The following is a 17,755-nucleotide window of genomic DNA, read 5'->3' as shown; positions in this document are numbered from 1 at the left end:
TTGCAAAGCATGCTTATTCCATGTTTGGGCTTGACTCCAGCTTTGCTAGGTTGAAGAACTTCCCAACACTACATCCTAAAGGCTGAGCAACTCATACAAAATGCTGGAGAACCTCAGCAGGTCAGACAGACAGCATCTACGGACGGAAATAAATAGTCAACATTTCAGGCCAAGACCCTTCATCAGGTCCTGTCTTACATTCATTTCTTGTCATCCCATTATAGGAAGGGTATGGAGGCTTTAGAGAGAGTGCAAAAGAATTTTACCGGAATGCTGCTTGGGTTAGAGAACATTTCTATAAAAAGCTGGTTAAACTCGGGATTTCTCTGAGTGGCTGATGCTGAGGGGAGATCTGATAGAGTTTTATAAGATTATGAGAGGCAGAGTTCGAGTAGACAGAATAGTAGGTCTATATGATTATGAGAGGCTAGATAGAGACGCAGTAGCCTAGCAGTTAGTATATTACTTGCAAATACCAGTGATCCAGGTTCAGTTCCCACTGCTGTCCGTAGGGAGGACGTATGTTCTCTTCCTGACTGCATTGGCTTCTGCCGGGTGCTCCAGCTTCCTCCCACATCCCAAGGATGTACAGGTTAGTAAAGGTTTAGTATGTTGCTGGGCGTGCTTTATTGACAGCAGGAGCACGGCAATACTTGTGGGCTGGCCCCAGCACGTCATTGACACAAACAGTGCACTTCACTGTGTGTTTCAAAGTTTTGATATAAGTGTGACAAATAAAGCTGACGTTTCAGATTGGTGAACTTTAGACAGCTGGCACCTTTTCTCCCAGGGTTGAAGTACCTAATACCAGCGGGCATGTACTTAAGGTGAGAAAGGGTAAGTTCAAAGGAGATGTGTGGGGCAAGTTTTTTTTTAATACTGAGAGCGGTGGATGTTTGCACTGTGCTACCCGGGCAGGTGACGGTGAAGGTAAATGTGATAGTTATGTTTGAAAGGCCCTTAGACAGACACATGAATGTGAAGGAGATGGAAGGATCTGAACAACGTGTAGACAGAAGAATTAGTTTAGTTGGGCATTGATTACTAATTAGTTTGGAAGAATGTTACAGGCTGAAGGGCCTTTTTCAGTGCTGTACCATTCTAGGATCTATGATTTGTGCTCTATGTGCTGCATATTCATTGAGAAAGTGCTGGAGTCCTGCTCCTGCCTGTCTGGATTCCGAACAGATGTAGAATGTGCCAGGTCTGAACATCACAGCTCCTCGCAGCTTTAACAGGTTAAACTAAGTGCCGACACTGCTGTCGTGATCCTATAAATAAGGCTCATTTTGTGGCAAATCAATGTCACATCGTTGTAAGGAGGACAGCATCTTAAAATAGAACACAGTTTAGCTGGATTTAAAGGCTCATTCCAGGGCATCCAGGAAGTATCTGGATGAGTTTCCCAGCTATCTTTGGAGTTCTGCCCAGTCTAACGTGCTCTTAATAAGCTCTGTTAAACTTGTGCCTGGTGAGAGCAGGTGTAGGGCACAATCTGACCCAATTAAAGATGTGGGTATCCTAAAAGAGAAGACCAATTGACCTCACACACATCAACTACGGAGTTTATGAAATATATGGCCAAAAGGATTTTGAGTTATTTGTTCTGGTTACTGTCTTATCAAGGCATCTGGACACCCTCTTCTGCAGAATACCATTTCAGCTACAGTCTCCTATCCACATGGACAGGTCTGATCAATCACATGCAACATTGTTATCCATAGACTCCAGAACTCTTGAGAAAACAGATATTAAGCCAATGGTCCACAAAGCCTTTCTTTAAGTATTGGAGTAACCTGCCATTATTCCAGTCTCAAAGAACTCTTCCCATAATCAGAGAACTTTGTAAAATTATAGTCAAGGCATCTACAATATTTTCAACTACTTTGTCAAGAAAGAGTTAAATAGGAATCAGCTAGACATGAGGATTTTAATGTATTATTTTATTCACCATTCTTACCTTGCTTAAAGTTAATACCAACAAGTCCTGATTTCTGATTTAACGTTAGTTTTCTTATGATGTCTGGTGCTCCATGCCACTGTAACGAACCATTGGAAAGTGATCACTAAACATCTCTGCCATTCTCTGCCTTTCTCCAAAATAATGCCATTATCCAATTTAAGTTGTGCTGGCTATTTTATTATAATATTATTATAATAAATTTGCTATTATTTTATGACAGCATGCAAGTTTGTGGAGCAGGAGATGTGGCAAGATTTGGAGACAGCACCTCATGGACTTTACACACCAATTTTATAAAGCTAACTGGGCCTGTTGGGACTTGTCTGAGGAGCAGGAGATTGATTGGGTTATTAGTAACTTAGCAAAGCTCAACAAAAGAAGTTGGGTATAAGCTGAGAAGACATTGTGCATTTTATCGAGTGGGAGGTTTTGGCTCAACAGGCTTCAGCGAGAACAGCCAGATGCTAAGGATGTTCAGTCATTTGGAATAATTTATTCGATTGTAGAATTTAAGCTTAAGAAATTAGAGCCAAAGGTATAGCAAATTAGGTAAAAAGAGGCAGGTGGAATAGCAGTTAATGCTAGGAGGATTATGGCTAAAGGTGATGAACTTAGAGCATGGATCAGTACATGGAACTACGATGTTGTGGCCATTACAGAGACTTGGTTGAGAGAGGAACAGGAATGGGTGCTTAATGTCCCAGTGTATTGATGTTTTAGGAAAGTTAGGGAGATAGGTAAAAGAGTGAGGTGGATTTGCACAACAATCAGGGACAATATCATAGCTGCACTTAAAGGGGATATTATGGAGGACTCATCCATTCAGTCTGTATGTGCAAAACTCAAAAGGAGGAAGATTGTAATCACTCTGATAGGATTGTACTACAGACCCTCCAATAGGCATTGGGACATTGAGGAACAGGTATACAAGCAGATTAAGGAAAGATGTAAAAACGATAGGGTTGTTCTCATGGGAGACTTCAAATTCCCTCAAATAAACTGGAACCTTCTGAGCACAAGAGGTTTGAGTGGGACAGTATTTGTTTGGTGCACAGGGGAAAGTTTCTTAAATCAATATGTCAATGGTCCAACAAGTCGAGGAGCTGTGCTGGACATGGTGCTAGATAATGAGGCTGGCCAAATGATTGACCTTTCAGTGGATAAGCAGTTAGACAACAGTGACCACAATTCCTTACATTTTAAGATAGATAAAGATAAGGACCTTGCGGGAGAATATTAAACTGAAGCAGGGCAGATTACAAGAGCATTAGGCAGGAACTAGGGAGAGTTGATTGGGAATAGCTATTTTTGGACAGGTCCACATCCAACATGTGGAGGGTGTTTCAAGACCAGCTGCACAGAGTACAGGACAGGTATGTTCCTATCAGAAAGAAGGACAAGCACGGGAAGGTGGGCGAACATTGCATGTCAAAGGAGGTGATGAATTTAGTCGAGAAGAAAAAGGAAAAGTATGTAAACCTCCGGAAGCTAAAATCAAACAGCACCCTGGAGAATTATAAAGAAGCCAGAAAAGAACTCAAGAAGGGAATTAGGAAAGCCAAGGGATGGTGGGGGGGGGGGGGAGGGGTTGGGGCATGAAAAGTCCTTGGCTAGTGGGATTAAAGAGAATCCCAAGGCATTGTGTACATACATCAAGAGCAAGAGGATAACTGGGGAATGGATGGGACCACTCAAGGCTAATGGGAGGAACATTTGGTTGAATGCAAAGGTGTGAGTGAAGTCCTTAATGAGAACTTTATATCAATATTTAATGAGGAGAAGGATGTGGAGGACAGGGAAATCAGTGCTGAGAGGATTAAAATGCTGCAGCACTTTGAGGTAAAGGAGGAGATCATGTTGGGTCTCTTAAAGAGCATTAAAATGGATAAGTCCCCAGGGCTTGATGGGTTATACCCCAGGTTATTGAGAGAGGCAAGAATATTTAACTGAGGCCTCTGTGTTTATGATGCATATAACTGACCTGGATGAAAATGTAAATAGGTGGATTACTAAATTTGCAGATGATATGAATATCAATGGGGTTGTGAATAGCATAGAAATATAACCAAAGAATATAGTGGAAAATTACAAACCCCATTTCCAGAAAAGTTGGGATGTTTTCCAAAATGCAATAAAAACAAAAATCTGTGATATGTGATTTATTTAACTGACAAAAGTACAAAGAAAAGATTTTCAATAGTTTTACTGACCAACTAAATTGTATTTTGTAAATATACACAAATTTAGAATTTGATGGCTGCAACGCACACAACAAAAGTTGGGACAGAGTTAAAATAAGATTGAGAAGCGCACAGAATATTCAAGTAACACCAGTTTGGAAGATTCCACATTAAGCAGGCTAATTGGTAGCAGGTGAGGTATCATGACTGGGTATAAAAGTAGCGTCCATCAAAGGCTCAGTCTTTGCAAGCAAGGATGGGTCGTGGCTCACCCCTTTGTGCCAAAATTCGCGAGAGAATTGTTAGTCAGTTCAAAAGGAACATTTCTCAATGCAAGATTGCAGAGAATTCAGGTCTTTCAACATCTACAGTACATAATATTGTGAAAAGATTCAGAGAATTCAGAGACATCTCAGTGCATAAAGGGCAAGGTCGGAAACCACTGTTGAATGCGTGTGATCTTCGAGCCCTCAGGCAGCACCGCCTAAGAAACCGTCATGCTACTGTGACAATTATAGCCAACTGGGCTCGGGAGTACTTCGGAAAACCATTGTCACTTAACACAGTCCGTCGCTGCATCCAGAAATGCAACTTGAAACTGTATTATGCAAGGAGGAAGCCATACATCAACTCTATGCAGAAATGCCAGTGAGTTCTCTGGGCCCGAGCTCATCTCAGATGGACCGAAAGACTGTGGAACCGTGTGTTGTGGTCAGATGAGTCCACATTTCAGCTAGCTTTCGGAAAAAAACAGGCGTCGAGTTCTCCGTGCCAAAAATGAAAACGACCATCCTGATTGTTATCAGTGAAAGGTGCAAAAGCCAGCATCTGTGATGGTATGGGGGTGCATCAGTGCCAACGGCATGGGTGAGTTGCATGTATGTGAAGGTACCATTGATTCTGAGGCGTATATTAGGATTTTAGAGAGACATATGTTGCCATCAAGGTGACGTCTCTTCCTGGGACATCCATGCTTATTTCAGCAGGACAATGCCAGACCACATTCTGCACGGGCTACAATAGCATGGCTTTATAGACACAGAGTGTGTGTGCTTGACTTGCCTGCTGCCAGTCCAGATCTATTTCCTATTGAAAATGTATGGCACATCATGAAGAGGAGAATCAGACAACGGAGACCATAGACTGTTGAGCAGCTGAAGTCTTATATGAAGCAAGAATGGACAAAATTTCCAATTGCTAATCAACTACAATTAGTGTCCTCAGTTCCAAAATGAGTAAAAAGTGTTATTAAAAGGAAAGGTGATGTAACACAATGGTAATCTTTTGTTGAGTGTGTTGCAGCCATCAAATTCTAAATTTGTGTATATTTACAAAATTGATGCACCATCAATAACTCTCTCTGAGACGTGAAGGCAAGATATCAGCTTTTATTGACTGGAAGAAAGAACAAGCAGTAGTTGACCACCATACTACATCCTGGAGACTGAAGGCCGGGCTCAGGCCTCAATCAGCTTTATACCCGGGTCTGTGGGAGGAGTCATGGTCAGTGGGAGGGGCCACAGGAGCAGTCAGCAGGGGGCGTGTCCAGACAGGTATACGTAGTTCACTACAAAAATACAATTAAGTTGGTCAGTAAAACTATTGAAAATCTTTTCTTTGTACTTTTGTCAGTTAAATAAAAGTTCACGTGAATTAACATATCACAGATTTTTGTTTTTATTGCATTTTGGAAAATATCCCAACTTTTCTGGAAATGGGGTTTGTAGATCAGTTGCAGATATGGGCGGAGAAATGGCAGATGGAGTTTAACCCAACCAAATGTGAAGTGTTGCACCTCGGTAGGCCAAATGTGAGGAGATGGTACACTGTTAGGGGCAAGATCCTTAACAGTGTTGATGAGCAGAGGGATCTTGGGGTCCAAGTTCATAGCTACACAGGTTGATAGGGTGGTAAAGAAGGCTTATGGCATGCTTGCTTTCTTTAAGCTCAGAAGTCAGGAACTTACGTTGCAGCTTTATAAAACTCTGGTGTTGGCCATATCTGGACTGATACACACAAGAGGAAATCTGCAGATACTGGAAATCCAAGCAACACACACAAAATGAACTCAGCAGACCAGGCAGCATCTGTGGAAAAGAGTAAACATCAACGTTTCAGGCCAAGACCCTTCATCAGGACTAGAGAAAAGAGATGGGAAGTCAGAGTAAGAAGGTAGGAGGAGGGGAGGAAGAAACACAAGGTAGCAGGTGATAGGTGAAACTGAGAGAGGCGAGGGGTGGACTAAGGAACTGGGAAGTCAATTAATGAAAGAGGGAGGAATCTGATAGGAGAGGGCAGAAGGCCATGGAAGAAAGGGAAGAGGGAGGAGCACCAGAGGGAGGTGATGGGCAAGTAAGGAGATAAGGTGAGAGAGGACAGTTTCAAAGGAGATGTGAAGGGCAAGATTTTTACACAGAGAATGGTTGGTGCTTGGAATGAGTTGCCTGGGTGGGGTAATAGGCAGATACATTAGGGACCATTAAGATGTGTTTAGATTGACACATGAATGTTAGGAAAATGGAAGAATATGGGCATTGTCTTGGCAGAAGAAATTAGCTTTGTTGGCCATTTACTTGTTTGGCACAACATTGTGTGCTGATGGGCCTGTTCCTGTGCTGTATGGTTCTATGTTCTACATTCTAAGTTTCTTGCTCTCTTTGGGCGTATGTATTCTGCTTGCCACCATTTTATACTATTCTCAGTGACAAGATGATGTGTTTCTTTTGCTTTTATATTATCTTTTAACTTTATGTTTGCTGTTACCTACCTAGTCTTTCATGTCAATCTGCCCAACCTTCCTCAGTTCAGACTCTGTTTTATCACATAGAGGACAACCTTATGTAGATAGAAGGCTGCTTTTTGTTTCTCTCTTTATAAATCTACATTACTTCATTCAAATTATAATTGCAGTATCCTAAAATTATAGCATCATTACCAAAGCACCTTTGAGGAAATTTCTATCCAAATGCTTTTTATTAATGTTTGTGTTACATCCAAACCAGATTTAAATGTGCATCAGTGGAATCAGAGTAGCACAATTAAATCTTGCTTTGGTTCAAGAGTTTTATTATTAACACATAAAGAAATTTCTGGAAAAACAGATGAACCTATTGATGCTCAGGCAATAACAGTGTAATACAACAACCTGAAGCCAGCAGTTGGTGTATGTTATCAATGTGTAGATAGATGCAGTGATCCCTGCATCTTATGAATTTAATTTCCTCCAAAGCTCAGCATCATTGCAGAAGTGCAAAGATTTGTCTGTAATTCTCATTGCTGGGTGTTTTCCCAGTTTTTTTAAGGCTCAGTTGAAACTGGAGAGGGTGATTTGAAAATGTCACCTTTTTCAGATGTGAGGTGATATTGCTTGCATAAGAGAAAGTTAATGCAGTAATGCTCAAAGGTATTGAAAGGAGCTTTCTTATATTAAAACACTATTTATATTTTGGCATAGTTAACTTTGTTTCTATTTACATCACTGAAATAAATTAAAAGCAAAATATCAATCTGGTAATGTGGGCAGTATTATGGATTAAAGATGAAATTACAAAACTTAGATTAGAAGGCAGGTACTTGTAAGCATTTTCTAATTCATTCATTAATGGGAGATAGACATCACTACAAGGACAGGGTCTGTTACTCTTCACTGATTGCCAAATTGTCAGTAAACTGCCTTCTGGAATTGCTGCCAGCTTTGCTGTAAAATTGCTTCTGCAGTGCAGGATTGTGACTTGGTAATGATGAAGGGATGCTGGTAAATTTCCAGAGGTGGTGTTCTCAGGCATATGCTGCCATTGTTCTTCAGGATGGTGTAGACTAGTGGTCGCCAACCCGTCGATCACGATCGACTAGTCGATCTTTGAGACTTTCCCAGTAGATCCCAAAAAAAAAAGAAAAAGAAATCCACAAATACTGCTGAGAGATTGTTTCCGGGTTGCGTGGTTTTAGTTCAGTCCTTTCTGCCCAGAGTGCATGCGTGTAGCTCCCCCGCACTACACAGTGTAATTCAGTGGTCCCCAATCACCGGGCTGTGAGGAAATGATATGAGTCAGCTGCACCTTTCCTCATTCCCTGTCACAGCCACTGTTGGAACTTGAACGTACGTGAAGTCATTACCCACGTGAGGTCATCAGTCACCTAAACGCAGTGATACCCTCGCGCCAGGAATCGCTGATTGGCCTTGGGTAACTGGCCGGCGGGAAGTGCCATTGATACTGGCCTGGAGCACGGACAGATGGGCGCCACCTCTAAACCTGTTTAGCACACTGGATATTCGTGGGGAATCCGGTGCTAAAATATTCACAGGCGACCTAATTCGGGCTCAGGGTTTCGTAAGTAGCAGAGCAACTACCTCATTGTGATCTACTGAAAGTCATCCCTCAAGCCAAACTTCTGTTGGCTGATACATCCTACCTACCTACAAGGGGGGGCGGGCGCGCGCCCTGTTGCACTCCTCGCTCGGTCGGTCGCTCTCTACAGGTTGCAACCGCCGCGGCCCCAACACGGGGACCTCCAGCCCTGACCCTGTCCTCTCACCCCACCCACGATCAGCCGCACCTGGCCAAGGCATCTGGTGGCGGGCGGGTAGAGGCTGGAGTTCGGGCCTGGAGTCTGTCTAATGCGGCAATGAAGCCCACAAAACTGCTTCGGTACCTTGAGTCCAAGCACCCTGCACTTAAAGACAAACTCATTGAGTTTTGTGAGTGGAAAGAACATGAAAAAACGTGAGCAAGCGTGAGCACGAAAACTAAATTGCAGAATAGACTGGATATAAGGAACCTGCTTCGAGTATCGCTGTATTCCGGTCGTGTTTAACCCCTCTCCCCTCATCAGCTGGTCGGCAAGAATATTGTCAATATTAAACCGGCCCTTGGTGTGAAAAAGAGTGGGTACCCCTAGTGTTTATACATGATTTCTACTTCCGGGTTGTGGGGTTTTACGTCCAGTCTTTTCTGCTCTGGTCCGCATGCGTGTAAATAATCGATCTGGGATCGATCTTGCCTTTCACTAAGGCCGAGGTAGGGGATCTTGGGCTTAAAAAGTTGGTGACCACTAGTGTAGATCAAAGCTTAGAAGTGGCTGATCAAAGTCCAAGGTAAATTTATTATCAAAGTACATATCTGTCACCATATACAACCCTAAAATTCATTTTCTTCCGAGCACTGTCTGTTAATACAAAGACCCACAATAATTCCGGTTCAAGATGGCACTGGTGATGCTCAGCAACTGCTTGCTGGTGGCAAAGAAAACAACTAAATATTAATTACACTTTTCTGGTTAATGATCACTGCCAACAATAGACTGAAACTTCCCTAACAGAGTGGAGTTTTGAACCACCTGTATGAGCTGACATTTTTACGGTGGGAACTGAGGTCTCAACGGTGCAGAATGGGCTCCTGCACCTCGTCCTGATGCCAGCAGTGAGGAGAGAGAAGTACTTGTTGGTGGAGGTCCTTGCTTGGTGATGCTGTTTTCGTGCGTCAGCACACCTTGTAAGTGAGCTCAATGGTGCGGAGGGATTTATCTGTGATGGGACTGTGCTATATCCACTACTTTTTGTAGAATTTGCCATTCAAGGGCATTGATTGCTAAATGCTCGTGAATAGCAATTAGAAACATAAATTCATTGTGTGCTGGCTTTCAGTTTTCCCTGCTGGGGAACAAGAATCATTATGCAAGTCAGCCATCTGGTTCATCAGCATAGGTCACACAGAAATGGAGCTAACAAAAAGGCAATATAAAGACTGTGCTAATACTTCATGAGTTTTATCCAAGGGGCAAAAGTGACATGTATGAGGAATGAACACCTTTATGTTTGAAACATTTACCATAAAAAGAGTATTTTGTGTAACATATGCATTTTAAGACCTTTATGTGCTGTTCAATTCCAAATTAATTGAACATTCACACATTTATGATATGAACCATAACTGACAATTTACTTGGCAAGACGTTAAACCATGGGCAACCAACAGCAAATAGTATTAAGCAGATCGGGCACAGTGTAATGTCAACTGCTCTGTAGAGTAGGGTCTGAGACCAGCTTATCATTTAGAGCTCAACATTCCAAGTAGCGGCCCTTTATCCTCATATAACTAAATGATTGTGCTCACTCATCCATCTGTCTGCTCTAAGACCATGAATTCTCTAATGCAGGAATGTTCAATTGTCATCTGTTAGCACAACAAAAGTGGAGGACAGTTTCATCAGTATTCTAAATCTTATTAATGAGTTTGTCCTCTCACAAATACTTTCTGAGAAGAGGCCTAATCATTCTTAAAGACTTCCAAGCGTGCTAACATTGTCAGATAGCCGGGTTCCAAAAGAAAGGCTAATGCTTGCATAAATAAATACTTAACATGTTTTATTATTAACAATACTTAACAATAGCTTATTGTCTCTTTGAAAAATTCAGGACTGATACTGGGTCCCTCACAGTGGGACAGGAATTTTGGTTCACCATGAATTATGCACACTTTTTGAAGGCAGGACTAAATATTCCATGGAAGTAATTGGTTTATTATTGTCTTGTATATCTGCTTGCCATCCATGCCGAAAATTTCAAAACATCAAGAGAGTACAAAGTGAAAAACAATAACAGAGAATTATAAGCAGATGCAGAGAAAGATGAACAAAATACAGAGAAAATGCAGGTAGACAATAAAGTGCAAAGGCACTGACAAGTTTGATTGAGAGATCAAAAGTAGTTCATGAGAACAAGGTGGTTGAGAACATTGCAAGGATTAGCCAACATGGGAAATATTCCTTTAGATTCAAAAAATATTTTGTCACTTTTTTTTTAAGAAAGATGAAAAGGGACTCAGTGAATTGCAGTCCAGTTAACCTAACATCTCTGGCTGGGAAATTACTGTCCTTAATAGAATGATTAGAAAGTTTTCAGCATGGATTTGTATTGGAGTGATCCTGCAATAATGGTTTTATTTTGACTGGGGATTGTAGATAGGGGGTGACTGTGAAATGCTTATGGAGTTTACCTACAGAGTCTCCTGGACCACTGTACATCTACTCTCCATCCAAGGGCAGTGCAGCTTTGGAAAATCTTAAGTCCAGCTTTCTCATTTTTTTCATTTATAGCTTCTTCCTGCAATCACAATGTATAGTACATTTTAAGGTACAGCTTGGCTTTAGGTTGTGCATACTAACTGATGATAGCAGTGCATAATATTTTCTGCCTAATAAGGCTTGCAACCAGCTTGTTAATGTTGGTTGTAAATGCAATCATGGTGAACAACAGAGAGTTAGATTATTGCCTGTGTCAAAAGCAATGGGCAACCCCATTCCCCAGTCACACTGTCAGGTGCCATTACACATTTCTCCCCTCTCATGTCTAAAAACCTCAAGACATCTTAAAGCACTTCATGCTCGATAACTATTTTTGAAGTGCTGTAACCTGAAGAAATGCACCACCTGATATATGCACAGCAGGTTCCACAGAATGAAAGAAATAATGAATTAAACTGTGATGGAGGGTGTTACGTTTGTTTTTTAACAAGGACAAACTTGCATGGGTAAAAAACACTAGAACTATTTTATTTTACAGATTTATAGAATGGCTTCAGCTGGACCTTATTTTACTCTGGGCCTTACGCCCACCAACAGTGTATGTCTGTCTGCCTTGGTCCCATTGACCAATGTCATTTCAGTTCTGGGTGAACCACCCACACTGCACACTGGGAAATTAAGTTCTTTATTATGTACACAGAGGGATTGGATTGACTGTGAGATAAATATTCCAAAGTCAGCAGTGGAATGATGCAGCTCTTGTTTATGTTCCACCAATCAAATACCTGTTTAGTTTATAAACTGAAGACTGTAGAATAGGGATTGATTTGTAATCTTTTAACTCAGAGACACAAGCACTATCACTGAACCAAAGCCTTGGTTCTTGTTTAAGATAAAAACAGTCTTGGAACAAGTGTATCAGAATCTAATATCATGATGGAATATTCAGATTCTAGATCATGACTCCTTTTCTTTCAGTCTCTTGTAGTTTGAGATATGTTGGTGTCATGTGTTTCAACAACATACTAAGGCTACATCCACACTAGACCGGATAATTTTGAAAATGCCGGTTTCACGTAAAAACGATAGGCGTCCACACACTGCGTTTTTGAAAATATCTCTGTCCACATTGAAACGGAGATTTTGGCGAATCTCCTCCTACTGGGCATGCGCAGGACACATTACCTAAAAAAAAGCGACATGTTTGATGTCGAATCTTGCCGTAAAAGTGCGCATTTGTGTAGTTACAGACTAGAAAAACTTAAAACGACGGACAGCTGTTGGCTCTCGTGCAGGAGGACTTAAAAGTAAAAAAAAACAAATACTAGAGCGTACGGAGGCAACCGACAGGGAGTTCACGGACGGATTGACCCAGCTGACGACGAACATTGAAAAACTGACTAAAAGTACCTTGTTAAATGTATAAAATATGTCTGCATCAGTGTTATCTTGTATTTCCATGCGATGTTACATTAGGCTGTTACACATCTATTGTCAGAGAAGTACTTGCATAAATAGGTAAACCACCTTCATACGAGCAAGGACAGAAAACGGCAAAGTGAGTATACTTATTTATTCAGTAAGTTATGGGTCAAAGTATTTGGTGAATACATTTCTAACTTTTCTAGCATCAGTCTCTTTGCCGTCTGTTCTGAAATTGTTAGGTTGCATTCAAGAAAACAATGAAATAGCACGCTGTCGTCAGATAGCGTTTTCAGATTTCTCTGGTTACCCCGTCCACACTGATCTGCCCGAGCAGCGTTTTCAAAAATACCCACCGTGGAAAGCGTTTCTGAAAAGCCCCAGTTTCAGGGGATGAAAACGCCATTTTAGTGTGGACAGAGGGTAAAAACGAAGAGAAAAAGTTTCGGTTACTGATTTATCCGGTGTAGTGTGGACGTAGCCTAATTTAGTAGGACATTTACACTTACAATCACCTGTTGACCTGCATAATGACTTCCAAGTGTTGTCACAAGTTAGGAAATTAAAAGGTTCTTTAAGCAAGTTACTCAACAATTTTTTCTTTGGCTCATCTCACTTTCTCCAAACTTGAGAGGTAGCCGTGGGTGTCCACATGGGCCCCAGCTATGCCTCCCTCTTCGTTGGTGATGCAGAACAGCCCATGTTCAAAGCCTTTCCTGATAATACTCCCCAACTCTTCCTCTGTCACATTAACAACTGCATTGGTGCTGCTTCATGCACCCATGCTGAGCTCATCAATTTTATTAACTTTCCCTCCAACTTCCACCCTGCCCTGAAATTCACTTGGTCCATTTCTGACACCTTCCTTCTCTTTCTCAATCTCTCTGTTTCCATCTCTGGAGACAGACTGTCAACCGACTTCTTTTATAAACCTACTGCTTCCCATGGTTATCTTGATTATACCTCTTCCCACCCTATCTCCAGTAAAAACACTATTCCCTTTTCTCAGTTCCTTCGTATCCACTGCATCTGTTCCCAGGACACAACATTCTGTTCTGGGACATCAGAGATTATGTCCGCAAAGAATGGGGTTTCCCTCCCTCCACTTTGATGCTGCCTCCACCCGCATCTCCTCCATTTCCCGTACATGAGCCCTCACCCCATCTCCCCACTGCCTTAACAGTGATAGAGTTCCTCTTGTCCTTACTGAGATCTGAGGAAGGTCTCAGCCCAAAACTTCAACTGTTTATTCATTTCCATGGATGCACCTGACCTGCTGAGTTCCTCCAGAATATTGTTTGTGTATTTCTCTTTTACTACTTGTTTTAAATATTCTCATTCTATGAGCTCAGTGGAAGACATTCAAGGAGGAGATACGAAGGATATGGGCTTGGGATAAGGCCAAAAAAGGAAGTTACAGAGAGGTAATGTTGCAGCTACATAGGACCCTGGTCAGACTCCACTTAGAGTACTGTGCTCAGTTCTGGTCGCCTCATACAGGAAAGATGTGGAAGCCATAGAAAGGGTGCAGAGGAGATTTACAAGGATGTTGCCTGGATTGGGAGCATGCCCTATGAGAATAGGTTGAGTGAACTTGGCCTTTTCTCCTTGGAGCGATGGAGGATGAGAGGTGGCCTGATAGAGATGTATAAGATGATGAGAGACATTGGCTTTTTGCCAGGGCTGAAATGGCTAGCAAATAGAATGAAATATATATTTCTGGCTATTCAGAAAGACAAGGAAGGAGATAATGGAAATTCTGTACATCATTTACCAATCCTTTCTGGCTATGGAATACATTGTAGCATATCAGTAAAGAAGGGGATGGATTGATTCTTTGCATGCCTTACACTTGTGTGGAAAAACCTTCATTTAAAAAGGTGGTGTTCAATTGAGAGTAGTCAGGATGGTGTCTGTTATTGGAAGCTATTAGCATGTTGTCTGACAGTTGTCTGACAATTGAACTTTTTGAAGAGGTGATAAAAAGATCAAAGATATCTTCCAAGTGAATTTTAGTCTTCAGACAAACTGGAACAAGACAAACTGAAAAGTAACAGGATAGATCTAAAACTGACATTGTTCCAGGAAACAATGAGTATCATTTGTTGGTATTTTAGTGCCCATTAGGCTATTTGCATTGATTATAACTATGTCCCTGGGATTCCGAGTATGTATCAGTGATTTAGACAAATGAATGAACTCCAGTAAAGATGTTTGCAGACAATACAGAGCAGCAAAGCCATTAAAGTCAAGAATTAATCATTAAGAGGCATGAGGTCAGATCTCACTATGGCATATAGGGAATCAAATTTAATTAATTAAATAAAATGTATTTATTTATTGATTGATTGAGATAGGGCACGAAGTAGACCTATCAGGCCCTTCGAACCATGCTGCCCATCAATACCCCAATTTAACCCTAGCCTAATCAAAGAACAATTTACAATGACCAATTAACCTACCAACCAGTACGTCTTTAGACTGTGAGCAGAAACTGGAGCACCTGGAGGAAATCCACACAGTCACAGCGAGAACATACAAACTCCTTAAAGACAGGTATCTAAGTTGCTGATACTGTAAGGTGTTGTACTAACATCCTGTTAAACCACAAATTAATATAAACCCAATATTAGTAGTCCATCAAATTTACAGTACTAATCACACCATCATCCTGTGTTGGAAATGTTTCACTGTTCTTTCTTCACTGCTGGGTGTAAGTTTCTGAATACAGTACCTTACTGTACTATCGATACATTCACCTGAAGCATCACTGTGTTCAAGGGTGGTTTGCTACATCTCCTCAAAGGGCATTTAGGATAGACAATAAATGTTGCCTTTATCAGTGTTGCCCACATTTCGTAAAAATGCCAACCTGATCTCATTTACTTTTATGTAATTCCAGACTAAATCATTCCTTGGCCTGCAAATAAACTCCCAAACCAAAAATATACTATAAATAAAACCTTGATAAAGTCTACTTTCCATGAATGAGCTAAAGTGTAAAAAAAATGAATTCAACACATGGAAGTAGGCAATGTGAAGAGGTAAAAGTAAGGAATAAAGAAAAAAATGCAAGTTAATGAATCCATCTTTGGCAACAGGGTGAATAGTATTGAATTTGCCTGTAACAGGATATCTTCAGTTTCAATTTATATCTAATATTTCTGACTACATTGCGCTGTGTATGTTTTCTAATGTTCTTTTTCGTGTCTTAGTTTTTCATATCAATATTTGTTTTACAGTTTTCTCCTTGGTGTTCTCACTAACATTACACCCATATTTTCCAGGTGAACTTAAAGAAATCAAGCAGGATATCTCAAGCCTTCGATATGAACTTCTGGAAGACAAGTCTCAAGCAACCGAGGAGCTGGCTTTCCTCATTCAAAAGCTTGGTGAAAAGCTTAATACCTGTCTGTCAAAACAAAAACATCAGTGATTAAATCAGAATATTGATCAATATATGGAAATACAGAACAGCACAACTTACGGCAATAATATTTATAAATAAAAAATTGCGAGTTAGCATATTGTCTACTTAACATCTCTAGAATATAATAGTTAATTCGTATACTAATAAACACAATTCAGTGAGAAATACTTTGTCCTTACAATTGCCTAAAGTTCATACAGTTGGTGTCAATACTGAAGGACTTCAATGTAGAATGAATTGTATTCGCATTTATAGCTTTCTGAAAGATTTATTAACTGGTTTGTAATCATATCAGAAGTTATTAGCCACACTACTTACACCAAGATTGCAAAATTAATTTAATCATGTATAAATTTCACATACATTAGCTTACCCTGTCTTTTATTATATTTATTGGTGTCTTTGATACCAATCGAACAATACACATAATATTAGAGTCTGAAATTTTCTGTCAGATATAAAACAAACTAAATTAATTTACTGTTCATTAACAACCAATTTTAATAAGAATTCATCAAATACATATACTATCCATGTTATGTAAAATTTGCATATGGCTTAGAGTGGGAACATTTGGCTCAACGTGTCTCCTGGAAAAAGTTATTCAATTAGTGCCACTCCTCTGCCTTTATAGCATTGAAGTCTTGTTTGAAATATATTATCAAAACCTTTTATAAATTTGTATGAAACCACCTGTTATTTTCTCCGCACTAAAAAAATCTCAGCTTTACTAGTGGCATTTTAAGTAGTTTCTCCTGGGCTTACTTCTCCAAAGTAAACCTCTTTAGCTTATTCTCTGAGGTCTTGACATTCATGTAATAGTGTTGTGACACTTCTACTGAAGCCAAGCCTGTAATTTGTAAAGGACCGATCAATAAAAGGCCCTTCTAGCCTTGTACATAGTGAGGACCACACTGACTGCCAGCAACATGCCTGATGAGAAGTGGATCTGTACCTTGGAAATCTCCTGTGCAAATTCAAAAGTGTAAGGCTCCTCTCAATCATTGGATCATCAATATTATTATATTGTTACTTTATGAAGTATGAAGCAGTACAGTTTAGTACAGGAGAATAGTAAAGTTGTATCATCACTAGCCAGTGAACATCACTTTTTATATTGTAGGAAGATAAAGGTGAGATATTGCTTGTGCAAATTTATGAGAGCATTTTTTGCATATTTTATGAACTTTGAAGCTTCTTTGCGTCCTCAACAACCATACTACAGTGTTGTTTCTGGAACTGAATACAGACTATCCTCATAATCTTGGATAAATTGCATAATTGTGCCAGCAATGACTTGCTGGCATTGGGCAGGTTACTGGGACTCTTTCCTCAGGATATATGTTTTATTGATGGCTTCGACTGGATGGGGATTAACCTCCAGTGAACTATACACTTTTGCACGAAGTGCACTAACTTGTGCTGTAAGTGGTTCCAGCAAGAAAACTCACAGAAGGCCTTCTGGGGTTCATACAATTTTAATTAGAAAGATCCCTGAGTGTTTACTGAGCATCTTCTTGTACACACAGCTTGCATGAAATAAGTGGCATTCAGAATAAGGGTTTAAGTAAGTGAAAAATGAATGGAATTTATTTTTAGAATTTTTTTTTTTGCAATTTGACTGAAGATACCTGCTTTTTATTTTCAAGGGGTAAGAAGCAGTGGTGTACTGCCAGATAAATAGAGGAGTAATCAATCCAGAGACCTGGATTAACAATCTTGAAATCCTAAATCTCT

At 40.4% G+C, this 17,755-nt stretch overlaps 1 protein-coding gene across 4 annotated transcripts in view; it reads left to right on the top strand.

The window, feature by feature from the left end:
• LOC132391634 (short transient receptor potential channel 3-like) overlaps nucleotides 1-16,768 on the top strand; it is a 140,662-nt gene extending 123,894 nt beyond the window's left edge. For all 4 annotated transcript variants that reach the window (XM_059965077.1, XM_059965076.1, XM_059965079.1 and 1 more), the window contains one exon: nucleotides 15,876-16,768. In XM_059965077.1, coding sequence (XP_059821060.1) covers nucleotides 15,876-16,024 — 149 coding nt within the window. In that variant the 3' untranslated portion in view covers nucleotides 16,025-16,768. The remainder of the gene's footprint in view (nucleotides 1-15,875) is intronic.
• Nucleotides 16,769-17,755: the final 987 nt, after the last annotated feature.

The sequence above is a fragment of the Hypanus sabinus genome, chromosome 3, assembly GCF_030144855.1.
Source record: "Hypanus sabinus isolate sHypSab1 chromosome 3, sHypSab1.hap1, whole genome shotgun sequence".
Lineage (NCBI taxonomy): Eukaryota > Metazoa > Chordata > Chondrichthyes > Myliobatiformes > Dasyatidae > Hypanus > Hypanus sabinus.
This window is presented reverse-complemented; position numbering and strand designations above follow the sequence as displayed.